The sequence below is a fragment of the Mercenaria mercenaria genome, chromosome 2 (assembly GCF_021730395.1).
Source record: "Mercenaria mercenaria strain notata chromosome 2, MADL_Memer_1, whole genome shotgun sequence".
In the NCBI taxonomy this organism is placed as follows: Eukaryota; Metazoa; Mollusca; class Bivalvia; order Venerida; family Veneridae; genus Mercenaria; species Mercenaria mercenaria.
In genome coordinates, this window is record NC_069362.1 from 84,038,566 (window position 1) to 84,064,200 (window position 25,635).

The 25,635-nt window shown below is 34.1% G+C and overlaps 1 protein-coding gene across 1 annotated transcript; it reads left to right on the plus strand.

Annotated features, from left to right (window-relative positions):
- The first annotated feature begins 21 nt into the window (after positions 1-21).
- LOC123564447 (coiled-coil domain-containing protein 6-like) lies at positions 22-25,367 on the plus strand. Its single transcript, XM_045358053.2, has 9 exons — positions 22-391; positions 3,754-3,903; positions 7,124-7,252; positions 9,016-9,119; positions 9,303-9,460; positions 10,233-10,389; positions 14,002-14,162; positions 16,425-16,582; positions 18,724-25,367. Exons 1-9 carry the CDS (start codon positions 170-172, stop codon positions 18,793-18,795), a joined length of 1,311 nt encoding a protein of 436 aa, XP_045213988.1. The 5' UTR covers positions 22-169; the 3' UTR covers positions 18,796-25,367.
- Positions 25,368-25,635: the final 268 nt, after the last annotated feature.

Genomic DNA, 25,635 nt, shown 5'->3' on the forward strand with positions numbered 1-25,635 from the left:
TCCTTTTCGTTCAGTTATAATGTTTTACTTTATAATTATTTTGTAGACATAATATTTCTTGGATATAATTTATGATATTATTTCGTTTTATTATTTGATATACTAAAAATCAAAACATCTTTTAATACGAATACTTCAGCATAACAAAGTCAGTCAATTTGTGTAAACAATGGCGGACAGCGCGAGCGAGTTGGAGAGCGATACCAGTTCTCTTGATGGCAGTATTTTACCTAAAACTTCGGCCAACTACCAGATTGAGCAGTTGAAAAAGCGAATAGAATCTTTGCAGCAGGAAAATAGAGTGTTAAAAGTGGAACTTGAAACATACAAGCTAAAATGCAAGCAACTCGCAGAGGAGAAACAAGAATTGAAAAGGGCGAGCGTGAACATCGTAAGACTCATTTTAATACTGTTTCAGTAGATATGTTCACGCTATGTTCAATTTCTACAAGGAATATTTTATGAAATAAGTTTCTCTAAAGTTTAATCAAACTGTCACTAGTTTATATCGAATGTATTTGTTCTTATTTTGTCAAAGTTTCTGTGTAAACAAAAGGACGACCACACGTGTTTGCATGCATGAGTCACCACGAGGTGTTGAGCAATATTTTACATATTTATTGTCTGGTCATTTCTATATTTAGTTTTATTGACATATACCATGACCATTAATTTTGACCATACCATTTATTGAGTTATTATAGATTTTATTTATACAAATATGATTACAATTGAATCGGACCTTTAAAATTTAAATTAATTGAATAAAACAAAAAAAAATAACATTAACCTTTTTGCAAGACGGTTCAGCTGCATCACAAATGCATAGTTGAGCATGGTAGAGTGTTAGACTACTGATCTGTACTGTCTTAGTCAGGTCTGTAACTACACCTGCAAATGGAGGTACAAGTTTGCCTTTCGTAAAAATTTCAAGAGTTACCAAATTTTGAAGGAAATGTCAGGAATCCAAACTTCTACAATCTGATGCTAGGATTGTTTAAGAGTACAGATTGTAAATGACATATAGTCATGATGAATAGTATTCATATCCACACGAGGGGTGATTCAGTAGCGTTTCTATTTTTGGCGTAAGGTATATCTTAGTTTAAAAAGAACTAGCTATTAAAGCATCATGTTCATTGTTTAAGATATTGAATCAATAGACTTTAATTAGATATTAAAGCAATACCGCAACAAACACCATTATTCTATTAGTAAAATTTATTCAATAATTCATCAATTGCAAATAAATCAAAAATAATTGACATGACATTCCAGACACAGTCATCATGCACATAAGAAAAAAATCGGCACGGCCGTCATGCGAAAACTTAAAATAATCAACATCATGTGGATGAGGAAAATCTGGAGGGCTGTTGTCAACTTCGCATTGTTTTTATTGTGCCTCACCTTTTTCGAAGAAAAAAGGGGGACATAGAAATAGGCTGCATCCATCCTTCAGTCCATCACACTTCGTGTCCAGTCCATAACTCCATGAAGGGATTTTAACTTTAACTTTATAACTTGGCATAAATGTTCACCATAATAAGACGACATGTCGTGCGCAAGACCCAGACCCCTAGCTCCAAAGTGAAGGTCACAGAGGTCAAAGGTTAATGGGTCTTTTTCGTGTCCAGTTCAGAACTCTGCCATACATCAAGGGATTTTGAAATTACTTGGTACAAATGTTCCACATAATGAGAGGACGTGTCAAGCACAAGATCCAAACCCCTAGCTCCAAGGTCAAGGTCACACTTAGAGGTCAAAGGTCAGATACAAGAATGACTTTTTCCGGAGCATTTCTTCTTCATGCATAGAGGGATTTTGATGTAACTTAGCACAATTGTTCACAATCATGAGACAGAGTGTCATGTGCAAGAACCAGGTCCCTTATTTAGAGTTACTTCCCTTTGTTGTTACTATAAATAGCTTATATTGTAACTTTTTTGTTACTGGCCTTAGAGAAAAATCAAGACCACTTTTCTGTAGTACAACATGCATGTTACGTCCAATTTTTAGGTGTATTTTAGCCTATCGCTATCTGGTTAGGCTTATTGTGTAGACTTTGAATTTTGTTTTAACTTTTTTTCAAGATTTACTTCCCTTTGTTGTGACTATGAATAACTTAGATTGTAATTTTTTTATAATTGACCATAGGAAAAAATCAAGACCACTTTTCTGTGGTACAACATAGATGTTACTTTCAAATTTTTTGTGTATTTTAAGGTATCTCTTACTGGTAAGGAGTTGTTTTTTTGTGGTCTTAGAAAAACAAAACTTACTTCCCTTTGTTGCTATTATGAATAGCTTATTCTTGAAACTTTTTAACCTGGTTGTTAGAATTTAATATGTCACTGTTTTGGCTTACTGTCTACCAAACTTATACAGAATATGTTTTACTGTAACATCTACATGACGGGCGTGTATTGTGACATTCTGGCACTCTTGTTATTTTTTTGTTCATGCCAAGATGCTGTATTGGCATGCAGTATGTTTTGTGAAAAATGTCCTTAGGTGGGGGACGTTGGTAATTCTGTTACAAATTTTTGTTTAAAAGTTGAATGGTATGCTTCTCAAATTCATTATACCTTCTTAACTACTAACCTATTATTATCAAACCTCTCATAAGAATTGGTCTTGGTTAGAGCAGACATCTTTTGGTTCAGGGTCAAGTTTCCCAATTTTCAAGGTCACTGAAGTAGATATTAATAGTGTTGCAATAGTTTTATGGTTCTTGTTTTCACTGTATCTTCTTAGCTCTATTCATTATCATTAAAGTCTAAACCAGTGACTGGTCTTAGTGAGAGAGAAGACAGCTTTTGGTGAAGGGATTCCAAATATCAAGGTCACTTGGGATAACTTCCCAATCTGAGTCATTAAAATATATTTTTGTCACTCTTCTTTTACATGTATCAGTTTCTTATGTAACTACATATTGCTTGTTCATATCCCAATACACAACCATCCCTTCTGTCTCACCTCAGCTCTTCCAAACTACCTCCCTCTTTACACCCCCACACAACATTTAACCTAAAAATGAAAAACTTTTATTACATGTTGTTGCTTATCATCCCCCATAAACCTTCTACTCCCACTCTCATGGCATCCCTTCTTGTCCCGGTACCTGGGTATTAATCTCTGCGGTACCTGCTTGGTGACTGTAGACGGCAAAATGAACTTGATGAAATAATAAGCTACAAAGATAAATTAATATCAAAACGGCGTAATGTCCTCTGCTAAAACAAAAACAAGAAGATTCTACTGTTTAGAAGTTTTTCAATTGTTATCAGATGTAAAGACAAAAAATAGTTCCAGCCTTGCTCCTGTTAACATTTGATACTTGACATTATTAGATAACCAGCAGCATCTTGTCCGTGGCTTTCTATTGAATATATGAAATTAGAATTCACACAGTTTTGAAAAAATTTCAATTAATTGGTCTGGTAGCAAAAAAAGATCCGCACTGAGAACCTGGGTTTTGCCCAGGATAGGTGTCTTCAAGTTTACTTACATAAAACGTGAATATAAAATCCTCGCTTGACTAAAATTGTACTATCACACTTACGTTTTAAGCTTGTACAGAGCCCAATCTGAAACATCATTTTTTGCACATTAATGAAAATATGTAGAAAAAGTAGGTGGTGAAAAGACAGAAATAGATGAAAAATATAGCATTTCTTGGCATTTAAACTGGAAGATCTTTCTGGGTTTTCTTTGACTTGATTTCAGTCTATGCTATTTTTATATTTACAGCAAGCAAGGGCAGAGCAGGAGGAGGAGTTTATAAGTAACACATTACTGAAGAAAATCCAGCTACTTAAGAAGGAGAAAGAATCACTGGCCATGAATTATGAACAAGAAGAAGAATTCCTTACAAATGATCTCTCAAGAAAACTAACGCAGGTATTATCAGTATAAACGTTCCGTAGTTTGTAAAAATTATGTCAGTTCAGTTACGCAGAAGAATTCTACTGTTTGATCCAACTTGTTCGTATCAAGGTTTTTTCCTGATTTATCTTTAATGATAAACAATACCATTGATATGAACTTTGAGGGTTGTAAAAGGAACTTTTAGAATTTTCAAAATATCCTGATTAGTTCTGAATTTATTGTCAAAAAACAATTTGGTTGTTTTTAGCTCACCTGTCACAAAGTGACAAGGTGAGCTTTTGTGATCGCGCGGTGTCCATCGTCCGTCCGTAAACTTTTGCTTGTGACCACTCTAGAGGTCACATTTTTCATGGAATCTTTATGAAAGTTGGTCAGAATGTTCATCTTGTTGATATCTAGGTCAAGTTCGAAACTGGGTCACGTGCCTTCAAAAACTAGGTCAGTAGGTCTAAAAATAGAAAAACCTTGTGACCTCTCTAGAGGCCATATATTTCACAAGATCTTCATGAAAATTGGTCAGAATGTTCATCTTGATGATATCTAGGTCAAGTTCGAAACTGGGTCACGTGCCATCAAGAACTAGGTCAGTAGGTCTAAAAATAGAAAAACCTTGTGACCTCTCTAGAGGCCATACATTTCACAAGATCTTCATGAAAATTGGTCAGAACATTCACCTTGATGATATCTAGGTCAAGTTTGAAACTGGGTTACGTGCCATCTAAAACTAGGTCAGTAGGTCAAATAATAGAAAAACCTTGTGACCTCTCTAAAGGCCATATTTTTCATGGGATCTGTATGAAAATTGGTCTGAATGTTCATCTTGATGATATCTAGGTCAAGGTCAAAACTGGGTCAAGTGCGGTCAAAAACTAGGTCAGTAGTTCTAAAAATAGAAAAACCTTATGACCTCTCTAGAGGCCATATATTTCATGAGATCTTCATGAAAATTAGTCAGAATGTTCACCTTGATGATATCTAGGTCAAGTTCGAAAACGGGTCACGTGCCTTCAAAAACTAGGTCAGTAGGTCAAATAATAGAAAAACCTTGTGACCTCTCTAGAGGCCATAATTTTCATGGGATCTGTATGAAAGTTGGTCTGAATGTTCATCTTGATGATCTCTAGGTCAAGTTCGAAAGTGGGTCACGTGCCGCCAAAAACTAGGTCAGTAGGTCAAATAATAGAAAAACCTTGTGACCTCTCTAAAGGTCATATTTTTCATGGGATCTGTATGAAAATTGGTCTGAATGTTTATCTTGATATCTAGGTCAGTTTCGAAACAGGGTCATGTGTGGTCAAAAACTAGGTCAGTAGGTCTAAAAATAGAAAAACGTTGTCACCTCTCTAGAGGCCATACAAATTGGTCAGAATGTTCACCTTGATGATATCTAGGTCAAGTTTGAAACTGGGTCACGTGCCTTACAAAACTAGGTCAGTAGGTCAAATAATAAAAGACCTTGTGACCTCTCTAGACGCCATACTTTTCATGGGATCTGTATGAAAGTTGGTCTGAATGTTCATCTTGATGATATCTAGGTCAGATTTGAAACTGGGTCAACTGCGGTCAAAAACTAGGTCAGTAGGTCTAAAATTATTAAAATATTTTTGACCTCTCTAGAGGCCATATTTTTCAATAGATCTTCATGAAAATTGATCTGAATTTTCACCTTGATGATATCTAGATAAAGTTCAAAACAGGGTCACGTACCTTCGAAAACTAGGTCAATAGGTCAAATAATAGAAAAACCTTGTGACCTCTCTTGAGACCATATTTTTCAATGGATCTTCATGAAAATTGGTGAGAATTTTTATCTTGATAATATCTAGGTCAAGTTCAAAACAGGGTCACATGAGCTCAAAAACTAGGTCACTATGTCAAATAATAGAAAAAACGACGTCCTACTCAAAACTGGGTCATGTGGGAAGAGGTGAGCGATTCAGGACCATCATGGTCCTCTTGTTTCATTGTAGATTTCAGCCATTTTTATATGCCCGTCTCTGAAAGAACGGGGCATATTATATGAACACCAGTGGCGGGCAGGCGGCGGTAGGTGTCCAAAAGCATGTCCACTCTCTTAGCCGAACAGTTTTCATCCAATCTTCACCAAACTTGCTGACATTGTTTGTGGGCATAATATCTCGGCCAAGTTCGATAACCACCCAAATCGCTCCAGGCACTCTTGGATTATGACCCTTGAATTACACGAAATCTGCGAAATAAGTCTTGTCACTTTTAAACAGTTTTGATCCGATTGTCAATTTCATCCCACATGGTACCTCACAAATACCTTGATTCCTTCTTACTCTTTTTGGGGGTTAACAAGGCATGCAACATCAATATTATTACCTTTATGATAAGTAACTGAATATTTAGATGGGCATATTTTGTGACTGTCTGGCACTCTTGTTAACAACAGCATTTATTATTTTTAAAAACTTATTTTCACTATTTGTGAGTAGAATTTTATAATAGAGCTTTCAGGTAATTTTAGTATAACTGCAACATTTCCATGCAAAACAAAATCTAGAAAACTTTTGTGATTTTGCCAGATTTTTATTTTTGGCTATGATATTGACATTGTTAAAGGAATTTTTTCAAAGAAAAATTAAAAAAGATTCCACTACCACCCACAGAGAAAAATTAAAAATCTGGATCTTGCAAAATTAAACCGCAGTTTATGAAAAAATCTGTTACTGATTAGGTGGATCACACGGTAGTGAATCACTCTTAAAGTCCAATTCCTCGTATAAACCTAGCACTGTGGTAGAAGGTTATGTTTTGGAAAAACAAAAGAACTGAATTGAAAGGCTGACTAGTCCAATATTTTCATCCACACTGAAGTCATTAAACAGTCCAATGAAAGCCCCAATTTCCTCAGATGTGCCCTATTTCACTATCCGGCATCAAATTAGTCAAATATGCTATCTCTTGTGATGACTCATGTTATGTACATCTGGGAGAAAGTAAATTTGAGCCGTGCCATGGGAAAACCAACATAGTGGGTGTGCGACCAGCATGGATCCAGACCAGCCTGCGCATCCGCGCAGTCTGGTCAGGCTCCATGCTGTTCGCTTTTAAAGCCTATTGAAATTGGAGAAACTGTTAGCGAACAGCATGGATCCTGACCAGACTGCGCAGATGCGCAGGCTGGTCTGGATCCATGCTGGTCGCAAAGCCACTATGTTGGTTTTCCCATGGCACGGCTCAAATTTTAATTTGAAAATAATTTCAGTTGCGGCAAGAGAAGGTTGAGTTAGAGGAGACTTTGGAGAAAGAACAAGAGTACCAAGTGAACAAATTGATGAGGAAGATAGAAAAACTGGAGAGGGATACAGTCTCCAAACAAACCATACTTGAACAGGTGAGATAAATATTAGAATAAAAACAATTAGAAGCTGAAGCTTAGATTGACTTCATGTATCATCAAAACAGTCGGACACAGGTGAAAAAAAGATACATTCTAGGATAAAGATTGTTGTAAAGAAGTAACCAGAATTATGAATAGTGGGTTGCAAGGTTTGTGAAGTTTGTTATTAAAATGATATTGACCCATTTACTTGTCTAATATTTCTACAAACTTCTGGCTGATAAACAATAAGATTTGTTTTAAGTGTTCTTGACACTGTATTGTAGAAACTTGTAGTATTTGTTATAATATATACAATGTTGTTGTCAGCATTTGTTATTGACAAGTATACATGATCAGAAACAACTTGGTGATTCATGCAGTGCTCGTTATGCTTTCTCAGGGAATGTTGTACATCTAAATATGTACAAATACATCATGTCATGTTTGAATAGTTTATATTTTGGACTTCAAATTATTAATAGTTAAAAGGATGTTTCTTTAAGGCAGGTATATTTGATTACTGAATGGAACAAGAAGAATTTCAGAGTTGAAACATCTCTGTTAATATGCAGATAGAAAAATTGAAGAAGAAAAAATGTAACAAATAATACAGATATGACACTAATTAGTGAAACTAGTCAGAAATCACCTGTTGTGCAATTAAATGAATCTGACATTATTCAGAGTAACTTGTACTATTCTTATTGAAAAAAAACTGATTTCTTTGGGGGATAATTTTAGAATTCAGAATTTCAGGAATTTAAGACAAGGGATTGTTCTCTGGGTTGGAATCACATAAAACTGATGGAGTTCTGGGTAACTTGAGATGTTTAGGAAATGAAAATAGGAATTGACTTTGTTGGAGGTTCCTTTCATATATTTAGTATTTAGATATTCCAGGATTTACAAAAGATTTACTGTCTTTGAAAGTGTAGTTTAATAGATATTCTCAAAATGATATTCTTGAAAACTAAACAGGAGTTTATAGTATTTTCAGCAGTGTTGGAAAATTTCAACATTTATGTAATATCTAAATGCAGTAATTTATATAAGGGTATTTTTACGTAAAATAGAAAAAATTAAAGAGATTTTTAGCTCGTCTTAGTAATGTAGAAGTACAAGTTTATAGCTTGGTTCATAAAACATTATTATACAAAAAATTAGTAACACTTTCCTGCAGATGATTAAACAAAACTTGAACTCAATTTTGTCATGACTTTTAAAGCATCATCATATCTTTACAGTTTACTGACATTAATTTCACACGCTTTGTTTAAATACATACTGTAAGAAAATAGTTCTGTATATAAAGTAATTTGTCTTTATTTTACTATTATTTGTTGAATGTCATTCAAGAGAAAATTATTACTTATTTAGTTTGTCATTCAAGAAAAAGGTTCAGTCTTTGGTTAGGTGTGGATGGGAATATTTATGCTCTGACAGGAAAATCTCTATGTGCTAATTCGGCAGAGCAATTTGCCTGCCTAAAAAGTTATACTTGAGCTGGATATTCCCATCTGCACCTACAACCAGTGGTAGAACCTTATATTCTAGTTCTCTGACTGGGTAACTTTAGTCATTATAGAGAAAGTTAATGAAACAGACAGTACTCAAGATAGCTTCTGATACTGTAGGAATGAAATGAAACTATTCCAAGTTAGTTTGATATTCTGGGAAGTAGATAGACCGACTGTATTGACTATGGAGCTGGATATTTAGATATTTTAATGAAACTTTATACATAGAAAGTAATTGAAACTGACAATATTTTGTAGTTGAGACGAGAAAAGATAGAGCTGGAGAATGCTTTAGAACAAGAACAAGAATCATTGGTGAACAGACTGTGGAAACGAATGGACAAACTTGAGGCAGAAAAAAGGTATTAAAGATGTTTATATGCTACCAGCTTTTCAGGCAAAAAATTTTTGAAAAAAAAAGTTATACCAGCTAGTGATCTTCATTATGTTGAGAGTTTTAAATCATTTTATTTAGACTATAAAAATGAAATTGTGAATAGAAATTGTTTGTTTCAGATTGATATCACATCAATTTTTTATGCTAGGTTGTTGCAAGAGAAGCTTGAGCAGCCAGTAACAGAGCCACCATCCCCTCGTGATATAAATAATGGAGATACCGCAGAAAATCTTTCCACACACATAGAGGGTCTCCGAGGTGAAGTTACCAGACTTAGGAGACAGCTGAGATCAGCACAGATAGAACGTAATTATACTTGCATATCTTTTCATATTTAAAGAAATAAATATTTCATTTACCAGGAAATCATGATGAAGTGAGTTATCAGATTGTTTGTTTTGTGTTTAGTGCAGTTTTCAACAGTATTTCAGTTATGTAAAGACCTGCAGTTAACCTAACAAGTATTCTTGGATTCTGTACCGTACAGACCAATTCTTTGCAAGAAACTGCAAATTTTTCCACATAAATCAGAGGTGGAGGATGAAATGTCTTACCGGGTATATCAAATTGTCACAGAGAACATACACCTCACCTGGGGATCGAACTCGCGACCCCATGATCTGTAGATCTACTTTCTGTCGAGTTAAGCCGGTGGGCTCAGATACCTTGTCTTTAAACTTACATTATTACATTGTAACTTCAAAGTCTAATATTTCTTCTAATATTTGCGATACACATTTTAATTTTCTCTACATTTTAATGTTGACACCTCATGCCCTTATGCTGGATGTTTGTCAGTACCCAAGCAAATTAAGAAAAGTTTTTTTTGACTGTTCACATTATGTATAAATAAACTTCCAAAGTGCCTGTTATTTTCACACTTTAAAGTGGTAACAGATGACTTCAGCTCTAAGTGTGATTTAAAAACTCAACAGAAACAAACCAAAAACAAACAAAAAACATATTGGCAATACTCTACGTAATCAATACTTAAAGGAGATTGCTGAAAACTGAATACTCATGAAAGATTTTTTGGTCATTTTAGTTTTCTAATTGTATTTTGCATTGCTCTGTACAGATGAGGAGAAAATGGCGCATTATGCTCAAGAGGAGCGTCACATTCGTGAAGAAAACCTTCGACTACAACGTAAACTACAAATGGAGATGGAACGGCGGGAAAGTCTGTGTCGTCACCTGTCTGAGAGTGAATCTAGCTTGGAAATGGATGATGAAAGGTAGTTCTTTTACATGTTATTTTACTTGACATGAATGCCTTAATCTTATTGATGTACCTGCTTTTATTGATGAAACTGTCCTTATTAATGTACAAGTCATGTTGGGGTCTCTGTGGCCCAGTGGTTAAGTTCAATGACTTCAAGTCACTTGCCCCTTAGTGCCATGGGTTTAAATCCTGCTCCTGCTGTCATGTTAGAAAATTGTCCAGCTGGTTTGTGGAAGGTCAGTGGTTCTACACACATGCCTACCATTACTGAAATAATGCGTGATGAGTCACTGCGTCTTCCTTCACCATAAAGCTGGAAAGTTGCTAATGGTCTGAATTTTGTCTGTTTAACCCTTACCCAGGGCTAGACACTAACTTTTTTATAGTGGTGGTCCGAAGGACCAGCAGCTTTTGCAAACTGATGGTCCGACAGAATTTCAGGTGGTCCTACCAAGATGGATGTTGTTTTTTTTTAAGTTGACGGAACCAGTAACATATGAGACCCCCTCTTCTTCCATGGAGTACTTTTTACAAACACTGCAAAACATGTGATTTTTAGCTCATCTGATTTTTTGAAAAAAAATGATGAGTTATTGTCATCACTTGAGCGGTTGTCGGCGTCTGCGTCGGCTGGTTAAGTTTTATGTTTAGGTCACCTTTTCTCCTAAACTATCAAAGCTATTGCTTGAAACTTGGAATACTTGTTCACCATCATAAGCTGACCCTGTATAGCAAGAAACATAACTCCATCTTGCTATTTGCAAGATTTATGGCCCCTTTTGTACTTAGAAAATATCAGATTTCTTGGTTAAGTTTTATGTTTAGGTCAACTTTTATCCTAAACTATCAAAGCTATTGCTTTGAAACTTGGAATACTTGTTCACCATCATAAGCAGACCCTGTACATCAAGAAACATAACTCCATCTTGCTTTTTGCAAGATTTATTGCCCCTTTTGGACTTAGAAAATCAGTTTTCTTGGTTAAGTTTTATGTTTAGGTCAGCTTTTATCCTAAACTATCAAAGCTATTGCTTTAAAACTTGCAACACTTGTTCACCATCATAAGTTGACCCTGTACAGCAAGAAACATAACTCCATCCTGCTTTTTGCAAGATTTATGGCCCCTTTTGGACTTAGAAAATATCAGATTTCTTGGTTAAGTTTTATGTTTAGGTCAACTTTTTCTCTTAAACTATCAAAGCTATTGCTTTGAAACTTGCAACACTTGTTGACCATCATAAGCTGACCCTGTACAGCAAGCAACATAACTCCATCCTGCTTTTTGCAATAATTATTGCCCTTTTTGGACTTAGAAAATAATTTTCTTGGTTGAGTATTATGTTTAAGTCAACTTTTCTCATAAACTATCAAAGCTATTGCTTTAAAACTTGCAACAGTTTTTCACCATCATAAGTGGACACTGAACATCAAGAAACATAACTCTAACCTGCTTTTTGCAAGAATGATGGCCCTTTTTAGACTTAGAAGATCATGGGTAGGACAATATTTCTATTACACAAAAAAAATCAGATGAGCGTCAGCACCCGCAAGGCGGTGCTCTTGTTATATTATTATTTTGATAAACATCTGCCATTTAATTATCAAATAATTTTGAAAATCAAATTTAAAATAAAGATGTCAATAAAGAAGATTTTTTCAGCAATTCATATTTTAAGTGGGTGGGGTTTAGCTTCAAAATAAGAGCTTTTTTTGCAACAGTTGTCATTTTTTCTTAAATGCAAACTTTTTATTGACTTTTCATTAAGATTGCACTAGAAAATCTCGTTATAAATAATGTCCGAAAATTTCACGCCGTGAAAACGGGTGAATACAATTGGAAACGAATAGTACATTAGACTGTAAATACATGCTATAATTTCTTATTTTTTTCATAATACCATGAATATCTTATGAAGTTTCGCTTATAAGATTTTTTTTGTTTTATGCCACAACAAAGTTCGTTATGTAAGATATAATTAACTAACAAGCTATATGATCGTACCGTATCGGCTTTTGAAAAACTGTCAAGCACATAAATAAATGAATAATGATTTCGGTTGATGTCAGATAATAATCGGCAATGACATGACAATCTACGCATAAGCGTGTATACCGTCTATTAAACTACATTATTACAAACTCAATTAATTGCTGCTTTGTTATACAATTAACTTTTAACTTTTGTCAATGTAACACTATTGCTTATGCGGCATTTATTGTCATAATCAACGCGAAAGAGAAAGTGTTTTTCGTGTCCGTGTAGTAAATTACATTAATGTGCTGTATTACATTTAATTATAGATGCTTCGCCTACTGCCATTACTCAACGACATATCGCAAACAAATTTAAAATTCCTGGCAATATTGTGATTGCACAACTGAGGAGAACTTCGAAACTCGAAACCATGAAAGAATATTTCCTGGGTCACGTCAACGCATGGGGCATTTTCATGTGCTGTCAGATACGAGATTTCGATTTTCGGGGGTCACAAATCGTGGAAACCTCGGTCTGCCGAGTGGAATACTGTGTACTGATACCTGTAATTAGTTCGTGTATATGAATAGTTCAAGCAGTTATATAAGTTGACAGTGATTCCGTTCCGTTTTATGTACCTGCGTTTATGGACATTCCTAATTTACAAGAAAAAATACAGGGGGGGAACCAATGTCTAATTTATTAAACTGCTAGTCCGTGTAAATCAATGTTATAATTTCATTTTAAAATGACTTGTTTGTATTCGGAGGTCATCGGTCCACACAGATCCGACATTATGGATACTCCCTGAAAAGCACTGGTCTCTCGACCAGCTGGACCAGGTTAGTGTCGAGCCCTGCTTACCATGCTAAATTTCTATAATGAACTTGTCCATCTTTCAATTTGGACAGTACCATTAACTGTTAAAAGGGGTGCTTACCAAAAAGATACTGACTGAATGGCAAACAGTGCAGACCATGATCAGACTGCACGGCTGTGCAGGCTGATCTTGGTCTGCACTGGTCGCAAAGGTGGAATCACTTGCCGCCAGCAAGCTAAGGGTTAACTAAAAGCCCAGCAAGAACTATTGTAGCTAATGCACAAGTCTTGATTTATATACATGTATGTCTTAAACATTGAATTATCCATTACTCAATTTCAGCAGCAGAAATATGTATTTTAACCATTTGATATGGTATTAAATGAAAAGGGGTGAGGCGATTTAATGCTTCTTTCTTGTTTAGTTGCCTTTGACCTTGGCTGGTGTAACAAATAATCCAAATGTTTATCATTAATGTGTAACACTTAGAAGTTTTTGATATAATATACAAGTGTATTATTAAGAATTCCATTTTTAAAAACACTAACTGTTATTTTTATGCCCCCGGCATCTACTGATGCGGGAGGCGTATAGTGATTGTCCTGTCCGTCCGTCCATTCGTGCATCCGTTGGTTCGTCCTTCCTTAATACATGTATTAAGAATGTACTATTTTAAATCTTATGCATAGTACACATAAAATTTTATGTTTCCATGAACTATTTGTAGTAATTGTTTATATTTTCAAAAATTATATTTCAGTATAGTATACCTTTAAAAGTAATAAGGAATTTTCTGAACTTGTCATTTATAATTTACTATATTTCTGTAGACATTTCAATGAGATGACGAAGCAGCATGATATCAGTGGAGGAAGTGGATCCTCTGGTCACGGACATTCTAGTACCGGTGGTAGCGGACACATTCGTCCTCGCACAGTATCCAGTCCCATACCCTATGTATCACCCAATTCATCCAGACCATTATCTCCAGGTCAGCTACTTATTAAGCAGTATTACAGTACTAATATGTTATCTTCGGATCATTTCTTATTTGAGTTAAGAAATAAAAAATTTATAGCAAACTGTGTTTTAATGCAATTTATACATGATGGGCAGTTATATGTTGGGCGTAATAATTTCATGAGAGCGCAGCCTGAGTGCAATTATTTCGTATGACGTATAACAGCCATAGTGTATAAATAGTGTTCAGACAAGGTTTTGCTATAAATTATTTTGATTCTAATATGTCTTTTATTATCAAATTTTGATCAAATATGATAGAACTGTTCCTTTGCGCATGTATGGTGCCTAATGGTAGGTTGTCACGCTCCATTGTTTATACACACCAGGACCGGAAATGGTAATACGTGTTGTGGAGAAGTTCCATTAAGGTGCAAATGATTTCGAATTATTCTACACAGCTAATAACAATGTCCGTGTGTGTTTATATTAATCAAGACAGTTATGCTATGTGACATTTCATTTTAAACATGTTTTTAAGTATTAAAAATATTTGATCAAATTTGAAAGCACTATTTCTCAATGCGTACATGGCGCTAAATATCACATTGACGTGATGTCACAAATCTTAAAGCTATAGTATTCTCTTTGTGTGCATGATGTTAAGGCATTTTGTGTAGTCACTTTAGAATTTAAAATTGATAAACAGCATTACAGATTTATATTAATATAGATTGTACATTTATGATTATTATCTCACATTTCATGGTAATCCAAAATTGCAGAGTTTGATGTTTGTGCTTCAAGTGGAACGACCAATGTCATGTTAAACAAATTTCACTTTTTTATAATTGTTATATTGTGAAAAAATACATCTGCCTTCTGTTTTCAGTTCTGGTGGCGGCGTGGTTCTTACTTGGAACTTTCTAAAATAGGATTCACTTGGGCTATTTGAATGAACTTGCACTTCTAAACTAGTTGCGTGTGATGTTAATTTTTAAACGCGTTGCTTGTGTAATGTATTAAATCTGTATTTGCATCTAGGTGCATCATCAGTACGGGCGATGCGGGGTTACCTGATGCTCAGATTTGCATGTTGAGTGGCCACTCGCCATAATTTATTCACCTCCGGGTCAATAAAATTCCAGAAATGCCTAATTTTTTTAGGCTTGTGAATGTTTTGTTTGGTTATGGGATGGTGTGTGTAAGTCTGCATGTTTATACCTGAATCCAAACTAGTTTGACAGTTATGTTGTAAATGTTACTTTAATGTACACACAAATGCATGGTTAACTCCTCCTACTCGCCTGTCAAACTTCGGTCAATCAGAGCAATACTATCCCACTGTAGTTTATCAGTAATGACGTAGCAGCTTGTTATGTATTCTGCGACATGCATAATATCGAGGAAAACATGTGAATAAACATAACTGACAATTATATTGGTCATTTTGGCAGGATCGTGTATCAGAAACTGACACTGGATGTTGTTTTTAGTTTCTCTATGCAGACAGTGTATCGATTTTTCCTGCCTTTTTCAACACATGGTTTTAAATGTGAACCAATTAGAGGTCAAAAAGTATTTCAAACAAACATGGCCACAGACAGCTTATCGGCACTTGAAGAAATATTAACAGTTTTGACATAATAACAAGCAACAAAATGAATTTTGTTGCAGTTCAATTGTACTTCTGTCAGTTTTTCATCCCAAAACGTTTCGAACCCAGAAATATTTCACTTAGAAAAAAAAAATCTGTTACCAGATCCTGCAATGAAATATTTTTGGTTGTGGTGTTTTTTTCGGGTCAAGCGTGGGAGGGGAAACAGGCCCTGTCGAAAAACTTCTTATATTCCTTCACTTCTCCCTAAATTTTGTGGAGGGAGAAGTCACTTCTCCCTAAAATTTCGACCTAGGATGATCCCTGTTGATACAAGAAAGCTATCCCATTAGCTGAAGGTTGTTGATTCTACACAAATGCTTGTCAATACAAGTGCACCTTGGATCCTCTTATGCTATTGAAACAGGAAGTCGCCATACAGTCTGAATTGTGTTTCAGTTTATATGACTTAAAATACAACAAAACAAACAAGCATTTTAACAGAATATGAAAGAACTTTTACTCTCTTCAGATGCAATCTATAGATGCCAGCTCAATCTTTTATAAATTGAGACTTTGTGTGAATAATGTCCCTCAGAGTCTCATCAGGAATGCGTAGTTCCTAGTGAATGTTTTATATTTTATAGTTGACAGATTATATTTAGCATGGAACCTGTATATATGAATATGTTACAGCTGGAGGTATGCACCCAATCTTTAGCCCCCCAAGTCCCATGAGAAGAAACACAGGGGAGTCAACATCATCTAGATCAGCATTTCATCCACCAGGGTTTGGTACTTCACCCCCGGTACATACCAGTAGTCATATGCCCATGGCCCACTCTGGACCACAGGTAAATATTTTTCCAGAAGACTATTATATCTCTTAACTGCTTAATATGCACAGGCACAGTGTGTAGCCACTAACGAAAGTCAGTTGTACAAAGTATATGGGGGGATTATTGGAGTCATACATGTTCTTTGGTCAGTTTTTACATCCATAATTCCTGCCCACATCTTCTTACTCCTGGGATGATTTGTTTAAAACTAACATCAGTTATTTTCTTCATCAAGATGATGTGCGGAGCACTGCATCCAAGGCCAAGGTCTTAGTTGGAGGTCAAATGTCAAATACCATAACTTTTAGTCTGCAACATATCTTCTGAACTGTTTAGAAGGTTAGTGGTAAGTCCATGGTCAAGGTAACACTTGGAGTCAAAGGTTAATGAGCTTAAATTTTTATCTGCTCCATATCTTCTAAACTTTTATTTAGAACTAATTATTTGCCTCATCAAGATAATGTGCAGAGCTCACAACAGGTCAGTAGGTTAGATTTAAAGGTCAAACTTTGTCTGCTCTTTATCTTTTAAACCACTTGAAGGATTTTTATAAAACTAGCATTTATTTTAACTTTATCAAGACCACAGGCATGATGCACAGCCCAAGTTACTAGGTTTAAAGTCAAGGTCGCACCTGAAGATCAGAGGTCAAAATTCTACTTGCCCTGATTCAAAGCAGTGTCTATAAGTGTTTATCACTTGTAATGATAGCTCTAGTTGACTTTGTGATTGTGATTGATGCTCTAGTTGACTTTGTGATTGTGATTGATTGATCTACAAAAGCATTATGGGAATCCTGCACATTGTGTTTCATTGCATAGATTCAATGGCTGTATGAATTATTCAAATCACACTTTCTACCCTTACTACAGTCTTAACATAGGATCTTTTCTGGTTAGGATGCTATCTTAAATATACTAGATCATTTTAGCTGATGTAACAAAAGCTGGAAGCATATAGAGTGACAAGTTTTTTCCTGGAAGGCATTGAAGTGCTGCTGTTTTATTCCATGGTAGTAGTAGGGTTGTGTACAATTTGCTTTAAAGCTTTACCACTATGTGGAACAGTTATCAGAGTACTCATTATGTAGTTTATAGTTTATTTAAGTCTCATCCAATATAAATGTTACAATTTTCACAATGCACATAATAATAATTATGTATGTATATATATATATATATAGAGTATGAGAAAAAATATATGTTCAAACAGTGTCAAAAGTTTAATTATAAACCCGAGCGCTTTCGGCTTTTTAAAAAAGCCTTTTTCAAGGGTAGCATAAATCAAAACGACACAGCAACGGCGTAAATACCGCCTGTATAGTTCGATATATAAATGCTCAATGAACATATCGATCAACAGAATGAGTGATAAATAAAAATAGCGGTTTTATAAAAATAGAGCGTTTTTGATTGGTTCCCTGTATTTTTCCTGAGGATTTCGTTCATTGGTTTTGTGTTTAACGCCGTTTTCAACAGAGAAGGTAGCGGAAAAAGAAAATCTATGTTGTGGTAGATGTTAATTAAAAACTATGTCCGATTGCCTGAAGTGATTTAATACACTCAACACCTTACAACCTATTGGCATCAATAAGGGAGACTAGATTAGCCTGCTATAGCATTATTTTCCCCACTAAGGTTAAAAACACAGATACTAGTATTTTATTTTAGCAGATATTAAAAAAACGCTATTTTTATTTATATATCGAACTATACAGGCGGTATTTACGCCGTTGCTGTGTTGTTTTGATTTATGCTACCCTTGAAAAAGGCTTTTTTAAAAAGCCGAAAGCGCTCGGGTTTATAATTAAACTTTTGACACTGTTTGAACATATATTTTTTCTCATACTCTATAATTTTATCTTTATGTTCTTGTATCCTTCCGGGATCCAGTGTGTTTGAAAGGCATTTCGTTGATGTTTTTTCTTTAATATCTCACTTATATATATATAACAAATGTATCTAAAATGTTATTGGTCATTCAATAAATGAATTATAAGAGACATAAAATCAGTTTATATTCCTTATGTTTCCACTCTCTTTCATATTTTAAGAGAAAGAGAAACATTTAAAAGGTCAAATTTACGGATATAGTAGCTTACCTTTTTCCCTTATCTTGCAATTGGAGATAATATGTTGGAATGTTTTATATTTCAGAGACGTGCATCTGGTGATAAATTTGTCCGTCCCAGCAGTTATCCTAGTATTGACAAGAACGATAAAACTTGAGAATGTTTCAGGGGGAGATTACTGAAACAGCTTCATGTGCTTGCACTTGTTCGAGGGAGTAACTTGTAATGGCTTATTAGCATTTCTGTTCTCGTGCCCTCATTGGCTTAGCAATTCATCCATGCAGAACTGCATACTGCCCAGGTGATCAGCTTTGTATCTTTCTTATGTTTTGGTATAAAGTGTCTTGTTTGGTGCTATGTCTTAAGCAGATTTGTATACAATATTGCCTCACGGAATAGTCAAATAGACGAGTATACTTGTCCAAGATACCTCAAGAACTGTGTAACCTTTAAATCTTTATTGCACTATGTATGTGCTATCCACATTTTAACTCTTTATATAATTAGCACTATTTTTGGATCACACAGTTTGTTATCTTCAGACAATATGTAAGAAATAACAGTAAAGAATGTTTTTCTTTTCAGCATTACCTTGCTTCTTAATAAGTTTTTGAAAAAATTGCTAGAATATATCAAGATTTTATACCTGAAGGTTTTGAAATATTAAGAAATTGTATATTTAAATGGATTTTTGAACAAAGATTGTGCAAGTTTATTTTCAGGAATGAAAATATCAGTTTTCATGGATACATCTGATGCCCAGTTTTTCATTTCATCAGTTTTATACTTTAAATCAGTATTGCTGAACAATTGTTACGTTTCTCTTGAAAGTGTTGTTAAAAACAAGATACATTTATCATGATAATCTGGAAATGTAAGTTTTTAAATGTATGTGATTTTGTTAATACTGACAAATTTGTAGAATTGAAAATCAGACAGTCAGGAATTGAGATAAAATTCTTTATACATGTATATTTAAAAATGTGGTTGAAAAAAAAAAAGTTGTATTTAATATTTGAAAATATTGTTATAAGTGATACAATTTGTAATAAGTACTATAGTTTATAGGTTTTGAAATATCACAAAGATGATTTTGTGAGAAGAATTGTGCAAGGTGTTACAAAACAAACTATAAAAGACATCAGTTTTCCCTTAATTTTGTCTCCTTGTTTAAGCACAGAATGGGTTAGACAGAATTTTTACACAGAATATAAGAGGGATTCATTGAGTAGTAACATATACAGAGGTATTTGAGTTGTGCCTTTGCATTACTATGATTTCCTCTAACATTGAGACAGTGAGACTTCTCTATCTAGTCAAAGATTGTTTTCCTTAAACTTCATTTTATTAGTATGCTTAAGTATGCTCTTTTTTCTTGAGGTATTTCTCTGAAACAGACTTACCGCTATTGGTAGACTAATTGCTTTTTTTGAAACAGAGCCTGGTGATACAGATATGTTTTGCTTTATCTGGGGTCTTCGTTTGTGTTTTATGATATAAGTTATTGTTGCATCTCATAAAATGGGCATTGCTGTGCTTTACCAGATTTCATAGTATACTTGAATGAATCGTCTGTTCTTAAATGTTCATGACATTATCAGTTATAAGAAGTTAGGACCTGCTATCACATAGTGATGAAACATCACACAAAGTTCATTTGTATCTGTAGATATGTTCTCTGTTTCATAGAATTGAGACGTTGTTTCAGTGTAATTAATTTTTAAACATACTTTACAAACTTTGCTTTGTTGTTAGGGCACCGTCTTGTTATCAGAATTCTGTACCATTTCTCACTGCTAGGACCGTGGTGGCTAACTAATATCAATAAAGAATTCAGTTTTGTTAAATTCTTAAGAACCACATGTATATTTGTGTTTTCATACACTGCAGCTATGTTATCAAGGACTGTAGCTATGTTATTAAATACTGCAGCTATGTTATAAAAGTGTTATTAAATACTGTAGGTATGTTATAAAAGTGTTATTAAATACTGTAGGTATGTTATCAAATACTTCAGCTATATTATTAAATACTGTAGCTGTACTATTAAATACTTCAGCTATATTATAAAAGTTATTAAATACTGCAGCTATATTATAAAAGTTACTAAATACTTAGCTGTGTTATGAAATACTGTAGCTATGTTATTAAATACTGCAGCTAAGGTATTAAATACTGCAGCTATATTATTAAATACTGTAGCTATCTTATAAAAGTGTTATTACATACTGTAACTGTGTTATAAAAAACTGCAGCTATGTTATTAAATACTGTAGCTATTTGGGAGATGCAACAGTGGTTGAGGCATGATACAATTGGCATTATATCCTGATGTGTTATCAATTTAAATAGCAGGTAGGGAAAAAATGGAGTAAAAAATAGTTGTTATGTTTTGTTGTTGCTTTTCTTCAGTTGTGAATAATGTGATAATTTTTGTAGCCTGAGCATTTGCATTTTTTGGGGCAGAACAGAACTCATTTTAATTAAGTTTGTTTTTCATTAACTAATAACTCTCAAGTTGCTGTATCCAATTTACATCTACAAATTATAGAATGTCAGTTGACTTTAAGTACCATCACATATGTATAAAGTGACATCAGTTTTTGATTTTCTGTAAAGCATTGAAATCAGTGCTTTTACCTATATAGTAGTTTTCTTTCAAGCTCACAAAATTACCGTAATTCTGGCGTAAATTTATCTTAGTTATGTCCCATACCCAGTATGCCAGCCCTTTAAGTGCTTGAACCGGTAATCATTATTTCCGTGCTTAACCCTTAGCCTGCTGGCGGCAAGTGATTCTGCCTTTGCGACCAGTGCAGACCAAGATCAGCCTGCACATCCGTGCAGTCTGATCATGGTCTGCACTGTTCGCCATTCAGATAGTATCCTTTTGGTAAGCACCCCTTTTAGCAGTTAATGGTACTGTCCAAATTGAAAGATGGACAAGTTCATTATAACAATTTAGCAGGCTAAGGGTTAACTATCAGATTATTATTATTACTGTATGTTTGCCAGTGCATGATGGTGCCATTTAGATCTAGTTATTGAATTTTTTTAATGGCAACCAAAGACAGAAAATTCCAGTTGATTGATCTGTTCGCTGATATATTTCTGATTCACTTGATACCCTGTCTCAGACAGTTTTTATAGCCAAAAATCTGTATACAAAAAATAAGAGCTTGGAAAAAAAATAAATTTTGAAAAAAACAACAACAGCAAACTGTTAACAGAACATATTTTGACAATTCAGGATATACATGTTGCAAAATATATCGGAGATGTATCTGAGTGGTAATTTGTTAATGGAAAATAAATATATATTTTACTATGTTCTGTATACTGGTAATTTGTGTACACAAGATATCCAGGATTCATAACTATATAGCATTTTCTTTACTGCCATATTTAGTGTACTGCTTGTTGTAAAGAATTGTTCAGATTACCATATGTATTACCCATTATGAAAATCAATTTAAAATATTGCAGTAAATTGCCTATTAATTTCCTTAATAATTTTGACAAGAACTATTTTCTGGTGTATAAATATATGTTGATATATTAGCAATGCATAAAACTTTCACCTCTGCTCTACAGGCAGTGCTACCAGTGTAAGAATAAGTTGACATGTTTTGTTGGAAGGAAAGAGAAATTTTAAAATTTACATGATTTTGTTTGGTCTGAGATATTCAAGACATTTTTACACCACATACTTTATATTTGGGTGCTAAAATATTCCCTTTAATTCCAGAATATTGGTACATGTATAGACATACTTTTACTCATGAATGGATGGTTTTGTGTGCGTCTTGGATGTTGTTACATTAGATATGTGCTCATTAAATTGGTTCTTACGCAGCTATTTATTTAATTTTTGTATTGATATTTTGAATTTGTATGATATTCCCGACTTAATACTGCCCGCAGCTTTACCTGTATGTCGTTTGCTTTTGTTGTATCACAATTGATTTGACTGAGGGTGAAGTTGACTTATGTTGTTTGCATACATCAGTGATAGAAGATGTATCAGAAATATTGTCAAAATCCGCCTCTCTTTTTTTTTCTCCAAGAGATAGATAAAATACAAATGTGTATAAAAACTATGTTATCAGCTCACATATTAGTAATATTAAAGATATGTTACTCTTGAAGTGAACTTAATTGTTAAAGAGAGATTATGTTCATCTGCAGATACAATTGAGCAAGGGCAATATTTTGTACTATATTCAGAATATCATTGTTTGACAGGTAACATTTATGCGCTTCAATTTCCTACTAAGACATTCATTCAAACAGCACCTCCCTTCACTGGAAAATACCACTCCACCAATTCTAACATAGCCACTCAAGATCCACCGTAATATTGAGGTCAAAACACAGCACTGTCAATTTATACAGTACTGAAATATGAGACCATAAATTGCATTTTCTTTTCTGCTACTTTAGAAACTTAGCGTAAACAGAAATTAAGATGATAGGAGCGATTTTATCTTCCAAATAGCATGAGAGAGGATTGGGAATATTTGAGCCGTGCCATGGGAAAACCAACATAGTGGGTATGCGACCAGCATGGATCCAGACCAGCCTGCGCATCCGCGCAGTCTGGTCAGGCTCCATGCTGTTCGCTTTTAAAGCCTATTGAAATTGGAGAAACTGTTAGCGAACAGCATGGAGCCTGACCAGACTGTGCGGATGCGCAGGCTGGTCTGGATCCATGCTGGTAGAATACCCACTATGTTGGTTTTCCCATGGCACGGCTCATTTTATATTGATATAAAGTATTTGTAATTGCTGAAAAGTGAAACAGTGTATGGAAGAAATTATTTCTGTAGTATGAAAATGTTAAAATTATTTGTTAAATTTGTTCTGTGGTGAACACCTAATGAATGTTGTTATGGTGAATATTTTCTGTTTGTTTGTTTTTAGCCAGTTGTAGTTGTGGAAACAGATTTATGGTATACACATTGGGACAAATATTGTTGGACTTAAAAAGGCTTCTTTTTTTTGGTTTTAATATAAATTTAGATTATCATGGGGTTGCAATTTTAGATGTACAGTGTAGGAATTTATATTTCTTACAGCTTTTGAATTGTCAAAATATTCAGGTACCTAATTAAAATTGAATTTTTATTAGTCTATTGAACATTAATGGTATGAAATGGGACACACGCCTGGCATTTAAGCTGATACTGTATCAAAGATTATTTTGTACAGGTGGTGCTAAACACCTTTAGTTAATTCTATCCAAGAGTGACACATACTTAGCTATTTTGACATAATGTTTATCATTCAGCAAAATTTTGTCATTTGAAATTTTAAATTTTACAAGATCATTACAAGGCTTAGTCACAGTTCATGTACTGATACATGTATTTTGAGAGTTTACTTTTAACTTGCTTATGACAGTCATTCATTAAGCCCTTGTTTTTAATTCACAGATTTTCTCATCTATACCATCATTGTCATATTCCATTTCCTTATTAAGGTTGGTTAGAATAATCAATTTTAAATATAGACTTTAAAAAAGTAGAAGAGAGGTTGCTATTTTGTTTGGTTTTGTTGTTGTTACTTTTACATAGATGTTAGAAGTTCTCAGCACAGTTTGTTTAGATTTTCTTTCCAGTTATTTATTGAATTATTGCTGTAGTACATATAGGAAGAGATGCCAGTCTCTAATTTTCTGTCTGTTGTAAGGGGTAATTTCTCTGTTGTCGGGGAGAATTCCTCAATTGTTGGGGGAATTTCTTGTTCACTGGTTCTAATCCTGTGATGATATGCAGCATCATATCTGTAATAGGAAATCAACATTTTTTAGTGATATATATATCAGTGTTATGTGGAATATTACTGAATTATAGTGGTTTTGTAATGATCAAAATGATGTTCTATAGGTTATCACTGCTGCTTGTGTTTTCAAGCACAGTATAGGTATGTGAATGGGGTTTACATTATATGTATGAAATAGCTGGGTCAGAATTAAGGATTAGGATGTTTTGTAGAAATGCAGTATCTTGCTTCTTAGCTTGTTTGGGATCAAAAGTAGTTTAAGGTTGCAACAATATGACAGTATAATTCCTCAAAAATCATTAATATTTGTGGGGGATTAATTTCTGTGGGTTTTGTGATTGCATCAGTCCCAACAAACAGCAAATACCTATTCGTTTTATCTTCAGATTTTGAAATCAACAAATTCAGATCCCGTAAAATAAGGGTTTTGACCAAAACCATGAAATTCCATCCCCATAAAATCAAATGATTCCATAGTTTGTGAAATTTTTAACTTTTGATTAGATTTATTAATAATTGATATTGTTAAGATTACATGTAAAATAAGTTTTTCTTTTTTTTCATCTCGTTTAAAATCTTTATTATTAAAGTTGATATAATTTCTCATAATTGTTATTATATAAAAAAAGTCGTAGTCCATTGCACTTTACTAGTGTATAATAAAACTAAACTCATTTCAACAATATGATAATGTGTATGACTACTAAGTTCTGTACAGGAGGTACTACTGTACTGGTGTGAAGATGAAATACAAAATGGAAAGTTCACCTGTGTTACCAGAGTTTGTGATAATATGTTGGTAAAATATTGGTTAGTCAGGTGATTGAGCATGTAGAGAGGATGGAAGATTGGTGATACATCCATTTTCTCTTTCTACTGTTTTAGCCGGTATCACTGTCATTGTTTCCTTATTTGACATGCTAATAAATATTTGATTTTCTTAAATCTCATTTCTCTTTATTTATTGCCAGCAGTGTAAGCATTTGACAGCTGTATACAATGGTATATATTTAAACTTCAGTTTGTATAATTTATCAACAGAGTTGAGGCATTTTAGTAAACTACAAACTCCTGCATACTCTACTTACAGGGATAGTCGTGTATATTGTTTTCAAGACAGATGTATTCTATCACATTAAATCTTGGTACTGTATGTATATGCAAAGTAGCAAACGTATGTGAGAAATTGTATGACCAATACTTTGTCCATTGT